Below are 19,660 nucleotides of genomic sequence, written 5' to 3' on the forward strand. Positions count from 1 at the left end.
GAAATAGAAACATTCAGTCTTTCAAAACCAAATTAATAGGGAAAGCTTTGACAATTTGTCTCGGATTGAATCCTGAACTGAAGTAATTTTGGCTGAAACTATATTTAAATATTTTTAAGTATTTCACTTGGGTAGAGAATGCTTGTCTGTTTCAAATATCTGTCAATACCCTGCTGTTCAATGAAAATTTGACTACAAGAAAAGAGATTTTATGTAATGCTAAAAGATTGGATGCAGTTGTCTGTACTTCAGTTATTTTTGATCCAATCTAACATTGACAGCATCAGCTTTTGATGGAATCTTAGTATTTGTTTTGTCTGCTTGACAACATATAGTATGTCTGAATGGGATGTGCAATAACTAAAGTAATAATCTTAACTAAAGCGCACTGAACTGTTTACCTGAACAGCTATATGCATTATTGTTGTAATTTATTTATTTATATATTATATACAAATTTGGATCATTCTCCCACTGAATATAACTGAATATTTGCCATATACACCAGTGGGAGCAGGTTTGAACTCTGCTTTAGAGCTTATGAGATGTCTAAAATTCTAAATTTTACCAGTAAAAGCTTATTTCCTAAAAGAGAGATTATACTTAGAACTGATGCTTATATACAAAAAAGTTCTAACTTGTTTATGTAGCTAGATGAATACGTGTCTAGTTTTGTGTTTTGTCTTCTTTATATCAATAATTCAGTCTGTTTATCCCATCAAAAATATACAATAGTGTTGATTACAACTATTGTGTATTCGAGAGTAATGAAACACTGATGATGATCTATGTTCAGCCAGACCACAGAACAAGAAGACATTAAAAGTTGTACTATTTTTTTTAAGTTTGCTTGCCCTTGCCTGCTGCTGCCCTTGCATGTGCAGTGTAGAAATAAGCCTGTGGATAAACAATTTTGGTTTTAATTCTCTTCTAAGCTGACATAGCTTAAGTCACCATTCAGTAATCATTCTCTATTAATTCCCTCTATGCACCTCCTGGTCTAAATTTAATTTATGTAGTAAATGAGAAATTTCATGTGCATTAAGTGTATATTTACATTGTCATTTTCTGTATCAGAAACTTAATTATGGAGGTTATTGTTAATTACCAGTGGTGATTGCTGCTTTAACTTAATTTATAAATCATACTTTGTTTTTTATATAGGAAATAAATGCCTCAAATTTTGTCAATTTTGTATAACCCTCCATCCCCCCTTTTTTAACCTGATTGGATTGTCCTTCCTGAATGAATTAAATTTTGCTCTACACAGCCCTGAGGGGAGGATCATCTACAATTTTTACATTGTACAGTATTGTGAATTATTTCAGGAGACATAGATGATTATGACACAATGGCACAAACCTGCATGTTTGAACATCGGCCTTCAAAAACCCTTTCTCCAATATATGAGATGGATGTTGGAGAAGCAATTGAGCAGAGGATGGATTCAGAAACAGCAGTTCTAGAGATGGATTTTGAAGATCAACAGTTTGCAGAACAGGACTGGACTCTACTCAGGCAATTGTTATCTGAGCAGGACTCAAATATAGATTTCAAAAACTCTGTTCCTGAAGACCTTAACTTAGCACAATGTCTTATCAATCAGACACTGTTTCTGGCACGAGATGGTTCGAATCCTCAGGGTACCTCACAAGTTGACACATTCAGTAGGTGGACTGAACTCATGTCTCCTCTTGACGATTCCTCAGCAAGCATTACAGTGGCAAGCTTTTCATCTGAAGACTGTTCATCCCCTCAAGGGGAATGGACAATTCTTGAACTGGAAACCCATCATTAAGGTGTCAGCTCTTTGCAACTGAACTCCAACCCATTCCCCAAATCTATTTTTGATGAGTTGTTTCCATTCCATAATGAAATACTGCATCAGTCAAGAACGACCAATTCTTGATACTGAGGCAATCTTTCTGATAAAATGAGGTAAATATGTTAACTTATCATCTAGACTTAATCACAAGTACAATAATTTTTCAAGACTTAAATGTATGTCTTTTCTAAAAATGAACTTTGAGCATGTATTTTCTAGAATTGTTAGAAAAACTAGATGACATGAAAGAAAAGACTGGGTTTCCACCCTCTCTTTTATCTTCTTTTTTGACATTTAATGTTCTCATTGATCAAAAATTTAAAGATGAATGCACTATTAGTAGAGCTATTCCTCTCCTTCCCCCCCACCCCCCATATGGTGACTTCATTTTACAACAATAAAGATTCAGAATGGTTGTGTCAAAAGGTGATGTGTGCCAACACTGCTTTAACTGACAGGAAAACATACTTACAATTCAAAGAAAATGTTTCAATCCGATTCTGCCTTGGGCCTTATTAATATGAGCGGCTTGTTTCATCTGTTTCTTCCAGATTTGACTTTTGTATTTTGGTTTCTTCTGTTTAGAAATTTCCAATAAATTTTTAAATTGCCTTTTCTTCAAATATAAGACTTCAGAGGGTCTGTGCTGTATGAAGACCACTATTTCTTTCATGAAAATGCACATATTTAAATAAATTTTTTAAATGGCATAGTGCATGAATTCAAAGGAGTTGGTAGAATGTTGCTCCTGTTCTAAGAAACAGCATGTCTGATGTCTCCAAAAGTACATCTGAATCTGAAGTTGTGGTCAGTGTTACATCTGAAGTTTGATGATAATTAGAATTACCTTCAGGCATTAATTAATTATACTTGCATGTTCTCATGCTAAGGTGTAGCAAGAGTCTCAGGAATTTGGTTTTGTGCGTTTTCATAGATGCCATAGTTTTGGGAGTGGCAATAGGATTCTTGCATCTTCATTATTATCTCTAGTGTAGCTTTTATAAATTGAGACTAAACATCACCATAACCTTTCTTTTGACTCTGAGTGAAACAGGATATACAGATCATTTTGCTGCTTTTCTCTCTTTGGGTGTGGACAGGATATCTTTTCTGGTTGACAGGCGAGGAAGGAGTGAGGAACTTTTTGCAATTCTTACCAAGTCAGAACCCCTGACACATACAGGTTTGGTTTTTTTTTTTCCCTGCAAAGGTTGGACCCTCTTAAGAGATCTGCTTTATGGAAACACTGGAGCTTGTCTTTCACACAGCTTAAAATCTAAAAAGGAAGTATTCTACCTCCTCTAAGTCATTAACAGAAGTGCCTTCAGAAGTGGGTGCCATATAAAAGGCAACTAACATTGATTTAGGTTGAAACTAAGTATACAACTTGAGCTGACTGTAACCATTGATAACATGGTCAGTTTTGCAAGGTTTTGCACAATTCCAGCAGTGCACCTTAACTTTCTTGACAAACTTCATTTCTTTTTATGCATAGTCAGAAACTCAGTTCTGTGGAAATGTAAACTTACCCTCATGTATGATTAAAGAAGTTTTGACTTTGGATTTGACAGAATAAAGGTCTTTGAGGCATTTGGTTGAATTTCTGGTACAAAAGTAAAAGTAATATTTTATTCTCAAAATGAATGGAGGAAGAATTTTATCTTGTTCTTTAATATCTTTTAGCAGCATCATAAATAGTCTGAGATATTGTAATTCAAAACATTATAAATGTAATGCTCTGTATTTAACCCAGTCTTCATATTGAGGGAGTTAGAACAACCTTTAGAAGTGCAAAACATCAAGAAAACCTATTTTTCACCTTCAGCGTTTACAAGGTACATCAATAGGTGATAATTGTTTGGATAAAATAAAGAACTATAGTACTGGCCATGAAGAAGTTCAAAAGAAGCTCTTACCGGAGGCTAAGGAATAGTGTTTTTTAATGTCTATGCAAAGCACTAAAGTAAAAGTTGTTTACCAAAAAGTTTAATTTAACTTTAAAATCCTGATGAGATTCTGACAGTTGGCATTCACACATTAAAAAAGATGACATGGTGGAAAGGAGAAGTGACAGAACGTGAAAGACCATTTTTCACTTCGCCCATATTTTTGACTTCTTACTGAATTGATAAAGTGACACTGAAAATTGACATAAAATTTCAGGTTTATTGTATGAAATACAATCCCATATAGGGTTTTTTAATTGTGGTTTTTGTCTTTGCATTTACTTTTCAGTTGTATCAAAATTAAATTAGCTGCTCTCTTTGAGTCCCCAGTGATGTTGTTGCAATTCCTTTAACAGCTTTGCAGCAGACCACTGATTAGGATATGGTATTGTTCAGTTGGTACATAGGCAGCCATAGAATTCAGCTTCCCACAGCCTAATAGTGTCTGTAGAAGTAGCAGGAATAGAAAGTGGTATTGTTTTTAATTCCCGTTACTAGAGTGCCTGTGAGGCTTAATCAGACCAGCATCCCACTGGCTAGACATTGTACAAACAAAGAGCAAAAACAAAGACTTCCCACAGAGTGGCTAGAATCTAAGATAAGACAAAAGACAAAAAAAGAATGCATACGAATGGAAAAGTAAAATGAGAGTGTCAATATTTGTCTAACTGATTAGCAATGGTTTCAGCACATCATCAGTTTAAATAGTCATTTTTTCTCCTGTATGCATTATGAGAAGGGGAAACTTTAGGGTGATATTTGAAGGCTGGCTAATGAGGGAGCTGGAAGAATGTATATTCCTGCCTAGCCTTGTGTGTTCCCTAAACTGTTTGACCCTGACCTCATTCAGGAGAGTGTTCAAGCTTTAAGCCAGGTGTAGGTAGCTATTTGTTTAACTGTATCAGTCACCTGAGTTCTTTGGAGTCCTTCTCATACCTCCTGGCAGTGATTTTATCACTGTATTCACCTCTCCTCCAAAACGTGAGAGAATGGATAAAGGTTTCATAGAGCAACAATCAAAGCCAGTGCCACGGGCTCCAAGTGAATAGTGATTATGAGGTCCTGAAAGACCTCTAAATGAAAAGCAAGGTAGATACATCTGATGAAACAGTGAAAGGGCACCACTGAGGAAACTGAAAAGGTGGCATAGTCAGAATACCACCCTTGCAGTAGTATTTGGAATAAGAGCAGTGAAATTGCTTTGCCAAAGCCTGAGAAGACCAGGTTGCAGTTAACAGGTGAAAGTGACAGCTTACCTGAGACTGTTCTGTGAATGGGCAAAGATGTCTGTATCCTACAGACAGCAACACCACTTTTAGTAAACTATCAGTGAAATTTAAAGGAGAGGACTTGGAAATCATTCTCAGATAATGACCCTGATTTGGCCTACCTTGAATGACATGTTATGAAAGCAAAAAATACGGAAAGATGTTTTATATGTATGAATGTATTAAGTTTAAAAAAGGCTAGACTTCCAAAAGTGATAAGTAGGCATAATTACTTTTTTTTTTTTTTTTTTCACTTGGAAAGTTGGAGTCTAGTCTGAACTGCAGAAGCAGCTCTGCAGAGTTTTTACATACAGAAAATAGCTAAAATTGCATTTGTGGAGTAAGTCACCGACAGACATATTGCAGACAAAATGGAAGGCCAGATGCTTGGAACTGTATCCTTGGAAGGAAAGTGAGGAAAGGGGAAGTTCTTCCAAATAATCTATTAAAAAAATAAATTAGGGAAGTAAAGGAAATAAAAGGATGGAGGCAGGAGTAAAATGAGGATGAGAGGATTTAAGGAAAGCTACACCACTGAACATAGCCCACAAGGCAGATGAGTATAAACTATCAGTTTTGAGGTTGATTAGGAAAGAGTTCCTGGGGGCTATGGTCAAAATGAGAGATTGGCCCCCAGAGCCAAAGGCAACAGACAGCAGTTTGGTAGAGCCTGCCAGAACTGCAGGAAGGAAACTGAGCCTAGCCACTAAGAGAGAAACAGCAGTTAGAAAAGCAGATGGGTTAATAATATATTTGGGGTTGCTTTTTCAATGTATGAGATTATACCATGTTTATACAGGGTAGCAAAAGAAATGCAGAGGCTGAGACACACAGTGAAGATCAGAAGAGATAAGTAAGCATGAAATGAGATCAGCAGGCAGTCTGGACTGCTACAAGTGATCAGATAAGTGCATAAAAACCCCAGACATCTGCTTTTGTGGCATAGGGGTAATGGAAAGGACACTTCATAAATTCGTAAGGTTTTCCCTTAGAAAAGCTTCTTCCAGAATCAAAGAATTACAGAAAAAAAATCAGAAAAATCATAGCAATACAGGAAAATGCAGGCTTGAACTGAATACTGAAGGTCTGTAGTCCAACCTCCTACAAAAAGCAGGGGTAACTTCAAAGTTAGATCAGGTTCTTAGGGCCTCATCAATGTCCAGAGCACATAAAATTATAATAAAACCAGCAGGCAGAAACACAATGCTCATGAGAAACAGATATTTGAGATTAAACTATTCTCATTAAAATAAAAGTACTTGAGGTGTTGTTGGAAAATATTAATAATTGAGTACAAGAAATATTGCTAGCTTGCAGTGTTTTTAAGTTCTGGATGATATGTGACGGAACTGTACATGTGTAGTAATCCTATTCCATAGTTTTTAAGGTTTTAAATTATTTCAAAATTACATTCAATTTTTGAGATGGCAAATTTTATTATTGTTTTGGAGGAACTAGGGGAAGAGAATTTCACATGTTTCTCACAAAGACTGTCCTTAGGATGTGTTCCCCTAGCATTGTCTATCAGTTTGTTTCAGGGAATATGTTACAAAAAATCACATACCTCTTCTAGGTACATGCTGTAGGAGACTATTTTATATCTATTTCAGTATATATTATTGCCATCTGGAAAATAATAAGTAGCATGCTCATTCTATTTTGCTCCAGAAAACCTAAACTTTTGCATGAAGGAGATAAGAACTGCTCTTATGTTGTTCATCTGTTGCTCAGAACCAAGACATTTAGGAATTCATTATTTTGCCTTCACTAATGTCAAGAAAACCTCTTGTTGACCTCAGCTGAATCAGTTTCAGGGCTTGTCTATATGAATGCATGTACTAGAAATGCTATTTTTCCAATATATCTATTTCGTAGTTTTCTAGTTTTACTCTACTAGTAACATTGTACAACTGTAGGTATGACAAATTACAGCTAGAAAGAGTTCAATTTAGGAGTCATAATTGTATGCATTCTGTTAATATTTCATGACTGGGGTGATTTAACATTTGTACATTGATGGATGACGTTCTTGCCAGGACTACACAGGAACTGAGGACAAAAGATAAAATGAGAATTATTGCAGCTTTATTACTACAGATGATTCTTTGGAAATGGGCTTTTAGATCTGAAATCAAATATGATTAGAAGCTTTCATCTCTTGCAGAAAATCCATACTGATTTTCATCTTTCTCTCTTGAACAAAAGCTATATGCAATTTTTTTAAAATAAGCTTTAATGTTCAACTTTGAAAAAATTACAACTCAAATGTCTTCTTTAGCTAATTTAAAACCTAGCTTCTTCCTATTGACAATTACTGTGTGTTTAAGGAAACTAAACCTGGAACAGAGAAAAGCGATGTATCAAAAAGCTGGATATCAAGAGGGGAAAAATACTGAGTTTGGTAATTTCTTTAGTTTTTTACATTTGGTAACTAAAACCAGAAGAAGCTACACAGAACAGGTGCACACACACACCTGTTTGTTTCTTGCATTTGACCTTCCTTTCATACTTCTCTTTGCAATCTGCACTGTACACCCCATTAAGCCACAGTTCCGCAAACACAGAAGTGAATCCACAGCCACATCTGCAGATTGGCTTTCAGCTTAACATTCTCTTTTCAGAGAGGGTAATGGAGCTGACACCGGGGGCAGGCACTGTGCATACTTGTGTTTTTATACGCTACTCAGCTTAATGAGGTTCTAATCCTCATGAACCATCTGGATGCAATTAAAGTATGAAATAATTAATAATGGAATTCCATTAAATTGCTTCCCTTTTCTCCTTAAATGATTGCTCAGAAGACTGTCCAGTTAAAGAAATCAAAGTCCTAAGAATCTAACTTTTTACATTACATGCAACAAGAGTTCTTTCTCTATTGCATAGTAAAATATGAATACATACCTTCAATAACTCAGACTTCGGTAGGAGGGGCCAACTATAACTCAGTAACTAGATACATTTAACAAGGACACTGATGGTCAAAATAGGGTTTGTGTACTTAATAATGATGACTGTTAACTGGACTAGAGTGCATATTCTGGTGAACCTGAACAGAAGTGCACAAATTTGGGACTCAGCCCAGTTACCCAGGTAGTCCATCATACTTTGTTTTTATGCATTCAAGTGACAGTGACTACCTCTTTTTCAGCTCCCACTGAAGTTAGTGTGACAGATGCACATTTATAAAGATCACTTTATTTGTCTGAACAGAAAGACTAGTTACTGGAGTAAAAATTTGGCCTGTGTACCTTAAATGTATAAAACACTTTTGAGACTGATCTCACCAACTTACTTTAACCTACAATATCCTCACCTATGCAATCCTTATGCAGAAATTCTTTCAATTTTCTTAGAGTTGTGCTTAACAAAATCATTTTCGTTCTTCACTTTTTTTTCCCTAATAACCCTCTTTTGAATGTGGCATGACATCCTGGCAGTAGAGTGATATCAGTGTGCTTAACATCAATACAGATAGGACCAACCCTGTGTACATGCCAGATTCAGTGTAGGTAGAGTAAAAACTTTTTGTGATTCTCACAGAATGAGGTAATAGCCCTACACAAGAGACTCGCCTCTAAGTCAAACTTCCTGCCTGTAAAAAAATCTCCTTCTGTATCTGTAAAGAAAAACCCCCTACAAGCTCTATTTTCTGGATTATCATGTTCTAGTAACCAAGATTAATCCAATATGTGTATAATGGGATGCATATGAAGACAAGTTTGAGTCACTACCTGTAGTCCATGGCTTTGTGAATATTTTGCTCACTCAGTCCTGTGGAGGGGAGGGTGTTAAGCTCTCAAACCGAATGCTTGCATGTTCCCCACCCGCTTGCTCTCCAGACATAGCTAACGAGCTCGGGCCTAAGTCACCCTATTTTGAAATGATTCCTTGTCAACATGGTGTTCTGTTTCCAGAATATCTGTATGGTTGCATAGTCCCACAACCTTTCTTCCCATGTTACATACTGAAGGTTTTTAGTTGATTTCTGTATGACAGATAATAATAAATCCATGTGTAAGTTAAATGCTGAGTCACTGTACTTAATTCAACTTGTGGATTGCTGACATCAATTTTTATTTGTTCTCTATAAATGGCAAAAAAAAAGTTACTTTCCTTTTCCTTCTGTTTAGTGAACATTCACTCCTTTTTCTCCTTTAAAGGAAAATATTGATTTATCTTTGATTGTGTCATCAGAGACTAGGACAGGTGATGTGTGGGTGAAGTTGGACAATCAGTGTTCATATAAAAATACATAGAGAGGAAGACACCTGTGTAACAATCCCACAAAATCAAACAATGGTGCTGATGGAGAACATACAGGATATGGGACAGAAGAGCACAGAGAAACACTAACTTGATGATAGATTTTGCCTTGTCATAAATTAGTTATTCATTCAAATGGTTATGCCATTATCTTCATCATAGGGGAGTTCTAGTCCCAAGATCCTTCTATTCCTGCCTAAGTGGGGTTCTGTACTCTGCTTCCAGGAAATGTTTGGTTTGCTGCCAGGCTCAGCCCTGTTCCTTCTCTCTCCTGCACCTTCACCTGTATGTGAATGCACCATATGGGTAGTATGTGGGAGAGAAATGCTTCTGAGATTTACAGCTAGCACTAGCCAAATGTCAGAAACTGTAACAGCAGAGCTAACAGTAAGTAGGAAAATACCTTCAGCTCATCAGCACAGGATCCCTCAGACATTCCTTTTGGGAAAGGAAATTACCGTGGAGAAGAATGCTCTGAAGAACACACAATTCAGAAAAATCCTTTTTTTTTTTTTTTTTGAGTCTGAGCTCTACTTAATTAGTGTTCTGGCTCAAAAAAAAAAAAAAAAAAAAAAAAAGAAAAAAAAAAAAAAAGAAAAAAGAAAAAAGAAAACCAAGTCATGAAATACTCAAATGGTATTGCAGAACAAACTTCTACCAGAATTGTCCCTTGGGCAGAGTCCCAGGGACTCAGCATGTCCACATGTCCCATTATTGCATCAGACTTGCACCAGACAGGCATTGGGCCAGGGTAGCTCTCACACAGGAGACAGTGCGGGGTCCAGGGTCCACTCTGCCCACAAGCTTCTGTCTCAGAAAAAGTCCTATTTTTATTTCAAATAGCAGCTATTGTCAAATGTAAGTGACAAGCAGAAATATATTAAGTTTCTGGTATAAATATTTGCCAACTGTGATTAAGACACAAAATTTACACAAGCAAATGTGTAACAACTGGAGTCAAAATACTGATAGGAAGCATTTTCTGTTAAGATTTGGGGTTTTCTTATTGTCCCACACTTGCCCATCATTGTACTTTGATGCTTCTCAAGTGATATTCTGAGTTTCAGGGTGTCCAACTTCATGCATAGTAAGTGGCTATCAGTGAAAAAAGATATCTGCTGGTATCCCAGGAGCCTAAATCCAGTATTTGTATTTCTTTGTAATTACATTTTTTTGATGTAATAATTTACCCTTTCTTTTATGTACTGCCCATCTACAACAGTATTACACCTTAAGAAACAGAAATCTACTCACCCATTGAAGATTTACTCAGGGAATCATTCTTTATTCCATTCTATTCCCTACCACTATTTTTTCTCTATCAGAATTGTTGTAATTCAATGAATGCACATACATATTAAACATAATCCAAAATATGAATTCAGATACAGTGTAGTGTTATAGATCAAGTATAACCCTTTCAAACTAAGCAATTCCTACTCTTTACCCCTCTCTAGTACTGAAACAAATTCATTCATCGTGTGCATAAATTCAAAATTCATATTGACAAATGTCAGCAGGATCACCAATCCTCTTCATAAAACTGCTCTATTATTTTGTAATTGTACTTTAAAGTAATTCCTGATGTTCCTAAGTCCCTGATTTTTGTACGCAGTCAGGGCACATGGTTCCACTGTGTTACAGAACACGGTTTCAGTTTGTGGGCCCTGTCACTGCTCTCTGGAATGCTGTAGTCGGGATACCCAATACATCTGTTATTTTCCTTTAATTTGCTGACTTTCACATTTATACTCCACAAATACTTAAAAATTAGGTATTAGAAATGTTTTACTTACTATGTAAAGCAGCAGGACATTTCTATACCCTTGCAGAGCAGGTTTACTCTATCTAACTTGGGTGCATTTGACCAACACGAGAGGCAAATCAGATGTGAATCCATGTCTTACCTGGAAGAAAAAGAGAAAGTTTTAAATTAATAGAATATCTAATTATTCCTATGCCAACCAATTTGCTATATGAATGTACAGAATTTTAAAATTTATATAAATGAGGTTAGCTTCTTCTATTTTAAAATGCCTTAAAAACTGATTAAAAAGAAAAAGCTTTTATGAAAATATTTGATTTTTTGTTAAAATACCAGTTTCAGAAGACAGTATGAGAAGCTAGACTCTCATGGGTAAAGAGCAGAGCGGGATACCATTGCTGAACCATGCGGAAGTATTACTTCCTCTTACATGATTAAACAAGAAGCTTCAACACACTCAGTATTTCTTCTTCATTGAAAGTGGTGCTATCTCTTGCTTTCACATTTTTGTCCTGTGAAAATTCTGGTTTTACGTAATTTCTATGGACAATAACGTGGCTTGTTCTTGCCCAGAAAGTTCACTGCCCATTCCAAACCTTCCCTCGAGCCTCGGGCTCCAGCGCTTCTCCTGAGGGCTGAGGGTGAGGGCTGGGTGTGAGGGATGAGCTGAAGGTGATGGTTGAGGGCTGAAGGTGAGGGCTGGGGGCTGAGGGTGAGGGCTGGGGGCTGAGGGTGAGGGCTGGGGGCTGAGGGTGAGGGCTGAGAGCTGAGGGTGAGGGCTGAGGGCTGAGGGTGAGGGCTGGGGGCTGAGGGTGAGGGCTGGGGGCTGAGGGTGAGGGCTGGGGGCTGAGGGCTGAGGGCTGAGGGCTGAGGGCTGAGGGCTGGGGGCTGAGGGCTGGGGGCTGAGGGCTGGGGGCTGGGGGCTGAGGGCTGGGGGCTGGGGGCTGGGGGCTGAGGGTGAGGGTGAGGGCTGTGAGCGGGCCCCGCTCCCTTCCCGCCCTCCCGGCGGCGCCACGGCCCGCAGCCCCGGGCCAGGACAGGTTTGAGGGCGGGGAAGGGCCGGGTGCGGCGGGCTCTGGGAGCACAAAGGCTAACGGGAACAGCCAGGCCCCGGGCTGCCTCTCGCCCCTGCCGGCCCGCCGCTGGTTTTTAACCAGCTCTTTAATGTCTCCGTGTGCTTCAAACATTTCACCTCGTTCACAGGCGAGAAATATTTGTCGTCTCTCTTTTCCTAAACTTTTCAGAAGTGTACCTCACTGCAGAGCTATTAAACCACTGAAAACAATGTCAGAAAGTTGCGGGCAGGAGCAGACGAGGTGGATAACGACGGTCATTATGAGCACAGCTCTGCAGGTAGGATGCCTCTTGTCAGGACCAGCATCTGACTCACTAGGAAAGGCTGAAAGAAGAATTTCTTATATTCTGTATATGGAAATATTTTATTCAGTGTCACTGAATACAGTTTTTTCAGGATAACCCGGGTATTAGTCTCAAGCTGCTTCTATTAGAATACTGGTTCTTTTTGTGTGCAACTGTATTTTCTCCTAGCTACTTCCATATCTGTTTAGTATTCTTGCCACCTGCTATTCTGAGTTGCACTGCTTTAGGATATACTCCTGACTCATCGTTTTTGCACTGCACTGATTCCTCTTTCAGTTGCTCTATAAATAATTCCATCAGAAATGTTGCTGAATTTTCTGAATTTCTCCCTAAATACTTTATTTTTTCCTATACCGTATCAACATGGGGTAGACAATTACTCCATAAGTACATAATTCAGTTTAAAATATTGAGTCTTTTATATATTAATATCTATTTTTATCTGTTAACATCAGAAGCCTTGACTCCGTTCCCGAGTAAAGAGAAAGGATATGTCAAGGAGCTGGTAATTAGCTTCTGCAGCTGAGGCCAATTTCGTGCCAGCTGGCGAGAATTTAGAGGCAGGAGAGCTTTGATTCACAAGCAAGGATGTCTTGTGCTAGCTTGGCTGACAGGGTTATCACCCCATCTCCGCTGTGTAAATGGGTGAACCGCGTTGAAGTAATTCCTGAATGGCCTTAGTTTAAAGCCTTTGCTTGCCTGCTCATTTTGGGATTTACAGCCTGAAAGCTGTGTGTGTTTGTGCCATAATATGGAGAGAGGGAAAGGATGGCAGTGATTTCATCAGCTGTGCCAGCTCCTAACCCCAGCTCTACTCAAAACTACTGCCCTTAGTAAGGGCTCTACATTAGCAAAGTGATGGAGGTCACTGAATACAAATCCAAGATGGCTTTTCTATATTGGTTTTGGTTATGAGCTATCATTTTCATATAGCTGTTGTTTGTATTTGCACATTAAATAATTCAGCAGTGGCTTTGAAGCTGAGATTTTTTTCCAAAATGTAGCTAAACCTTACAAGCAGTTGCCACGGAGTATTCCCTTTCCAGACCAAATGAAAGCATGACATTTCTAGTTAATGTCTCCTTCAAGGTTCACTTGCAATCCAGATTTTCTGTTGTACTCTTCCACTAAATCATGGCACTTCCCTATACAAGCAGGCTGGCTGTGTTCTGAATGGGTAGGTTAAAGAACATGTTATTAGCTAAAAAGGTTCAGTGATTTAACCTTTAATATATGTGTTCATGCAGCCTCTGTGGAACATACTGCAGAAATGCTTTTTGCAGGCTGAAAAATATATCCAAGCACATTCCCTTCTGTAGATGATTATGCTGCATAGTGCAATGTTCTAGTTTTCCTCTGTGGATTGCATTCTGTCAAAAAGCTTTAAAGAAAATCATGTCCCATACAGAATTTCTGAACGATTTTCCAGCTGAGATGCTGACATCTGTGAAAATAATGCAGCCTAATTAACCAGTCATAGAAACACACTACTGTATGATCTTCAGTTCTCCAAATCTTCCTTTAGCTCATCTTACTAAAACTGTAAAATGTTTGAGCTTCTTTATACATTATGCAAGAGTTTCCAGAGACAAACTGAACACATACAGAACTGTTATTCAGTGTTTGTAACTTCCAATCAAATACTTCAAAATTTCCTTAACTGATCAGGTTTAACATTTTAGTATTTTTTTTAATTTTAAGTGGAATAAAAAATACTTTTTTGAACAACAGTGCCAAAGGTCTATCTATAGTGGCTCAGCTGATACTTTAAGAATATTTCTAACTTGTTGGCCGAAAACTTTTCAAAATAACCTTTTAAAACTTATTTAGGATCATGAAATTTCTACAGTTCTGCAGAGACAACAACACCGAGTGCGTTATTCAGAATCAGTGGAAACTGGATCTGTGATTTTTCCTCTTTCTGGTACAGTACTTGGAAGTTTTTAAATCATAAAATCCAAAGAAGTACAGTACAAAGTCAGGCCAGTCAGTTAATTGTGAGCTACACTAAACTGAATAAAATCTGCCTCGTTGGGATGTCGTGCAGTAGTGGAAGGAGCTGTGCTGTGATTGTGTGTAAATCAGAGGATGAAACAGGTAATGTTGGGGATTAAACAATTCCATTGTTGTTTTTTTTTTTTGGACATATTATAGAACAGCTACCTGGGATTTGGTGATTACCTGATACTGAACTGTTCAGTAAATGTGTTATAGCTGAGCAAACATGCTAAATGCCACTAACATGTAAGCTGCCATCGAGATCTTTAGTATCCATGGCTGTAAATGTAAGAGTGAACCAACACCTTTGGCTTTCAAGTTCCAAGATGAATTTGCACGGCTCGTGGTAGCAGAGGAGGAAGGAAAGGATTATTTGAGCGGATTTGATTAGGACATCACTGAAACTGTAAACGTGAAATAGCTGTTTTCCTTTTTAGAACAGAAGATATTCTAGACAAGTAGATGAGATAGTTCAGTTCTCCTGAACTGTAAGGACTAGCACACACTGAGATAGACTTTTGTATGCTCGGTTGTTTGTTGCATGGTGTGGCAACAGTGACCATGGTGTCCAGGGAGGTACAAGCCGCCGGCCAGGAAACACACGAGACAGCCCCTTTTTTGTTAAGCTCGAGAAACCATTTTTATTTCCCCCAGCACCGGGGAGGGGCAGGACCGAGAGAGATGGCAGAGTCGTGGGGTTTTATAGGGTGTTGTAGGGGTGGAGTTTTAGGGTTTGGGTCAAAGGAGGGGTTAACACAAGGAGGGGTTAACACAAGGAGAGTAAGATCAGATTTCAGCCCTTTAGAAACGGAGGATTCCACAGTAGTTAGCCCTCCTAAACTTCAGCCTTCTTAACTTTCCCTTTCAGAACAACTTAAGTTGACAGAGCTGTAAATTCATTTTTCATGGTAGACAGTTTAGCTAACTTTTAAGATTTTACAACTGTTTCTTTCACTGAGAAACTGGACTTCCTGAGCTTTTCAGTCAGCCTTTGCATTTGCCCCATATTAATTCCATTATAGCAGTTGCTTGTTCCTGAAGCATGTGCTCTCAAAGGCATTCAGAGGTGTCTACTTGGAGTGGGTTGAATAGTTGGTGGGGTTGTTTTTTTTTTTTTGATGTTATGGTAGAAAAATAATCTGAGATATTTGTAGTTTTGTCTTAAAAGTACTAATCATCACTGGCCAAATCTCCCTGTCAGAGATGTGGACATTCATTCATGCTCTTTTCCACTGCATTTATAAACTAATGGTTGCTTTAAGACTTGTGCTTCCCAGTTTGTGATGAGAACTTAACCCCATTACTGCCATGACCTGCACACTCACAGCAGATTCTTCAATAGGCATTGCATTTATACTGTCAGACACTCAAGACTTGCTTAGGACAGGAGAAGAAGAGTTTTCCAAAAAAATTCAGAAGTTCATAAACATTCATCGGAACAGCTTTTTGGTTTTGTCAGCTGCTCTCCATGGACCAGAAGAATGGAGTGTCATGTTCAGGATTCAGAGAAGGTATAGTTTCAACACCGAACTGAAATTTATATTGCTGAGAAGAAATGAAATAACAGTCTTGGAATCGGAAATACTATTTTAGGAATAAATAGGACAAGAAACTGATGCACAGGAAATCTCACCTGAATATGAGGAAGGACTTCTTCACTGTGAGGGTGACTGAGCACTGAACAGATTGCCCAGAGGTGGTGTGGAGATATTCCAGAACCTCTGGATGCCATCCTGTGCAGTGTGCTCTGGGATGACCCTGCTTGAGCAGCGAGGTTGGAGTGGTTCCTTCCAACCTTACCTTTTGTGAATTATTTCAGGAATACACAAATTTTATTTTACTAATGCACTGTAAAAAAATATTTAAAGCATTTGTTTATTAATAGCAAATAAAATATACCAAGTGAATCAATCTGACATATCACAGGTAACAAAAGAGGATGTCCCTCAAAACAGTGAATAAGATTCCTTTCAGTCATTTTAGGGCTATGTACTATAATTATTTTTAAAGTTTTGTCTCTAATTGGAAAATTAGATAACTTTCTTAGCTCTGTAGCCACATTTTCATGGTCATTCTCAAAACAGAATAGGCAAGTTTACATCATGAGAAAAGGCTTTATTGTAAAGTGCAGATTTTTTTACCAGCTTTTAAAATGTTTACTTATTACATTGTGCTAGAACAAGTAAATAATCAATGTTATTTTACACCAAAAGTATAAAACTGTATTAAAACTGGTTTTAAACTCTTATCTCTGATTTCTAATGAAGTCTGAAAACTTGCATATTTTAGTACATACCTGCTGACAACAGCGATTAGATTATGCTCCATGCTTGTAGTCAGAATTATTTTCTTGTAGGTACAGTAGCCCTCACTGCTGCTGATTGTCATTCTTGGCCTCAAAGAAGTGACTGTTCTAATGAAGTCTTTGATCTTTACCTCCTTTAGGTAACTAGCACCAGTTTCATTAAATCCTGGGCATACTGCCAAATGCTGATGAATAATGAGTGTATGAGATGAAATGTAAGAAATCTATTACCCATTTGTGGAAATGTAAATTTTCATGAGAGGTTTTGAAAGTTCAGCCACCACTCAGCAAGACCACGTTATTCAGGTGATGGCAATGCTAATTCTCAGCCTACTTTGTGGTTATGTACAATGGGTGTTGTGCACGTGCTGATCACTAAAATGTGATGGTTTCGAACTGTATTCCATTTAGCAAGTCAGTAATTTTATTAAAATAAGAAATGTTTTTTCATTGCAAGTAATATCAAATTGATGTTGACAAGGGACAATTATATATATAAATATATGTATATTTAAATGCATGTGCTTTTTTTAGTACCTGGCAGCTTGAAGTTCTGATATTGTTTGTAAATCACTGACTGAGCTTTTCCTGGAGGGGTCGAAACTTGTGCCATGTTCTTTGAAACTACAAGCCACCTGTTGGATTTGTTAAAAACAAAGCCCCTTAGTATTGTCAGGTGGTCTTCTACTATTACTTCTTTCTGCTTATCTATGGTTTTGCTGCAGCTGGGGAAGGATTATTTTTAATTACTATTAACAAGAAAATTACAAGATTCTTGTTAACAACATGAACACTTTATGTAGAGTTGTGCATAGCATGGGGAAGTGGGAGAAAGTTAATGTTTATCATCACAGCTTAAATGAGCATTGCACAAATAACCTCAGTACATCTCTATGGTAAGTTTTAAACACCTTGGAGGAAAGGCCAGACACATTCAAATACCCTGTATTCTGTTCATCAATCAAATTAATAACCCTAAATTTAGGCCTGCTGTTATTGGCAGCAAAACTATTTATAGAAATAGATTTTCATGGATCTAGGTAAGCACATATAATTGTTTCGTCGTTGCACTTTGCTCATTCATGCTTTGTTTAGCCCATTCTAGTATTAGCAAAATTGCATCAATTTATTCCCCTAATCTCTAAATGTAAATCCTTGTTCCTACATTACATTTTAGCAAAGCTCACCAGGACCTGAGTGCCTCTGCTTAGAGAAGGGCAGTGCCTGTAACATTTATTTTTGCTAATTAGAAGCAAGGGCAGACAAGTTCAGATGAGATACCTCACCAGCAGGAGGTCTTAATGTGAACGAGTCCAAGCCCTCAGACAGACTGCGGGGAAGAGCAGGTGGCAGGCACAAGGGGAGGGCACAGGGGACTGTGCAACCAAGCAGCTGGGCACTTCATCTGCATTATTGAAATTTGGCTTGGTTATTTAAAACTCCTCACTCTTTGTTGTGAAGTCCCTCTCCTGCTTTAGCTCCACAACAGAAAACAGCAGTAAAGGTAACATCATTTTTAGTTAAGGTGCAGTTCTTGGGGAAAGGCTCTGTGCTTGCCTAAGCTTTGATGTCTCTCTTCCATAACCTCACTGAATGACAACTCATGCTACTATTTTAAATCTTCAGATCCCCTTCTCAAGAATGAATGCATATGAATAACACTATTTATAGAAAGAATTCATTTTAGGTTAAAGTATTGAGTGAACAAGCCTTTACATGAAAGTAGTGGAATTATCCCACTATCTTAATTGTGTCTGGAATATAGGTTGTTGTATTTATAGTACATTACAAAAGATTTAGTTCAAATTCTGAAGTATTTTTACCACAGTGTTTTTAGATACTTTGCTGTGTTCTTCCACAGCCATAAAAACAACCCAAATATTTTTTACTGTCACTGAGAAGTCTTCAGCAGTATCACACAAGAGGGTTTAGCTCTCTCTGAATGTACACATGCTTAAGAAGTGCTGATTGATGGTTAAAGAGACCTAGATAAACAAATGAGCCCTTCCAAATCCCATCTAAATAAGTGGTACAGAAATGGGACAGATGGCTTTACAAACAGCATGAATGCTGCACTTGCCTTTCAAGATAAAAGCAGCCTTCTCTGTAAGTAAAACTGCACACTAAAAAGCTGTTTACATCATGTGTGAATGCTGTTTGAGTTTTATGGCATAACAAATAAAATACGTATTCTAAAAGTAACCTTCTTTATTTATTTTGATGTGCAGATTCCTGGGCAGCAATTTACGTATAATACCAGTTCATAATCCTGCTGAAACTGTTAAATTAATGCTAACAATGGCTAAGGTAAATCCAGTTCATACACTTAAAAACATTAGTGCATGACTCAGGAAAAGCTAAGAACTATAAAATACTTGGTTTTCCTTAATGGAACCTTCTGTGTTAGACTGACCACAATCCATTAATACACTAAGGTAGGACTGGTACTCTGATGCATTAGCTGAGTCTTTAAACTACAGTTAAAGGTAACTTAATAGCTCTTAATAGCACCTAAGAAAAGAAATTAGATATTTAAGAGCTTGTTTGGCTCCTATTTACCATTGTTAGGTTAGGATGTCTTAGTTTACTGTTAACTCCTGTTGAAATACTGTCACTTCTGTGTCCAGCATTCCTGAACACCTGCTTCAGAACACACGATTCAAACTCCACTGCTGAATAATTTTGCATTTCTACTGTTGGAGAAATAAAATGTTGAATATTCTATTACCTGAAAGTCACAGTGTTTTACTCATATTATTTCTCCTTTCTCTAAGATAACTTCCAAGCCACAAGCAGATGATACTCGTTGCAAAATGGAAATGACAAAAGCCCAAATAATAGAAAAAAGTCCAGTTCGGAAGATGCTTCAGGAGTATCAATCGCACTGTAATTAAGTTAATATTTGGTTTT

General features: G+C 37.7%; 2 protein-coding genes across 3 annotated transcripts in view; both read left to right on the top strand.

Annotated features, from left to right (window-relative positions):
* The window catches only part of BTBD8 (BTB domain containing 8), a 39,144-nt gene extending 30,098 nt beyond the window's left edge, over positions 1 to 9,046 (top strand). For both annotated transcript variants that reach the window (XM_063407490.1, XM_063407492.1), the window contains exon 18: positions 1,329 to 9,046. In XM_063407490.1, coding sequence (XP_063263560.1) covers positions 1,329 to 1,798 — 470 coding nt within the window. In that variant the 3' untranslated portion in view covers positions 1,799 to 9,046. The remainder of the gene's footprint in view (positions 1 to 1,328) is intronic.
* Positions 9,047 to 12,351: 3,305 nt separating this feature from the next.
* Positions 12,352 to 19,644, top strand: C10H1orf146 (chromosome 10 C1orf146 homolog). Its single transcript, XM_063407502.1, has 5 exons — positions 12,352 to 12,420; positions 14,278 to 14,371; positions 15,788 to 15,956; positions 18,979 to 19,057; positions 19,525 to 19,644. The coding sequence occupies exons 1-5, from the start codon at positions 12,352 to 12,354 to the stop codon at positions 19,642 to 19,644; spliced, it is 531 nt and encodes a 176-aa protein (XP_063263572.1).
* The last annotated feature ends 16 nt before the right edge of the window (positions 19,645 to 19,660 follow it).

This window comes from Prinia subflava, chromosome 10 (assembly GCF_021018805.1).
Source record: "Prinia subflava isolate CZ2003 ecotype Zambia chromosome 10, Cam_Psub_1.2, whole genome shotgun sequence".
In the NCBI taxonomy this organism is placed as follows: domain Eukaryota; kingdom Metazoa; phylum Chordata; class Aves; order Passeriformes; family Cisticolidae; genus Prinia; species Prinia subflava.

Coding starts and splice junctions, on each gene's coding strand:
- C10H1orf146 (XM_063407502.1), top strand. CDS start 12,352: ATGTCAGAAAGTTGCGGGCAGGAGCAGACGAGGTGGATAACGACGGTC. Junction 15,957..18,978: donor ATGTTCAGGATTCAGAGAAG/GTATAGTTTCAA, acceptor TTTGATGTGCAG/ATTCCTGGGCAGCAATTTAC. Junction 19,058..19,524: donor TAATGCTAACAATGGCTAAG/GTAAATCCAGTT, acceptor CCTTTCTCTAAG/ATAACTTCCAAGCCACAAGC.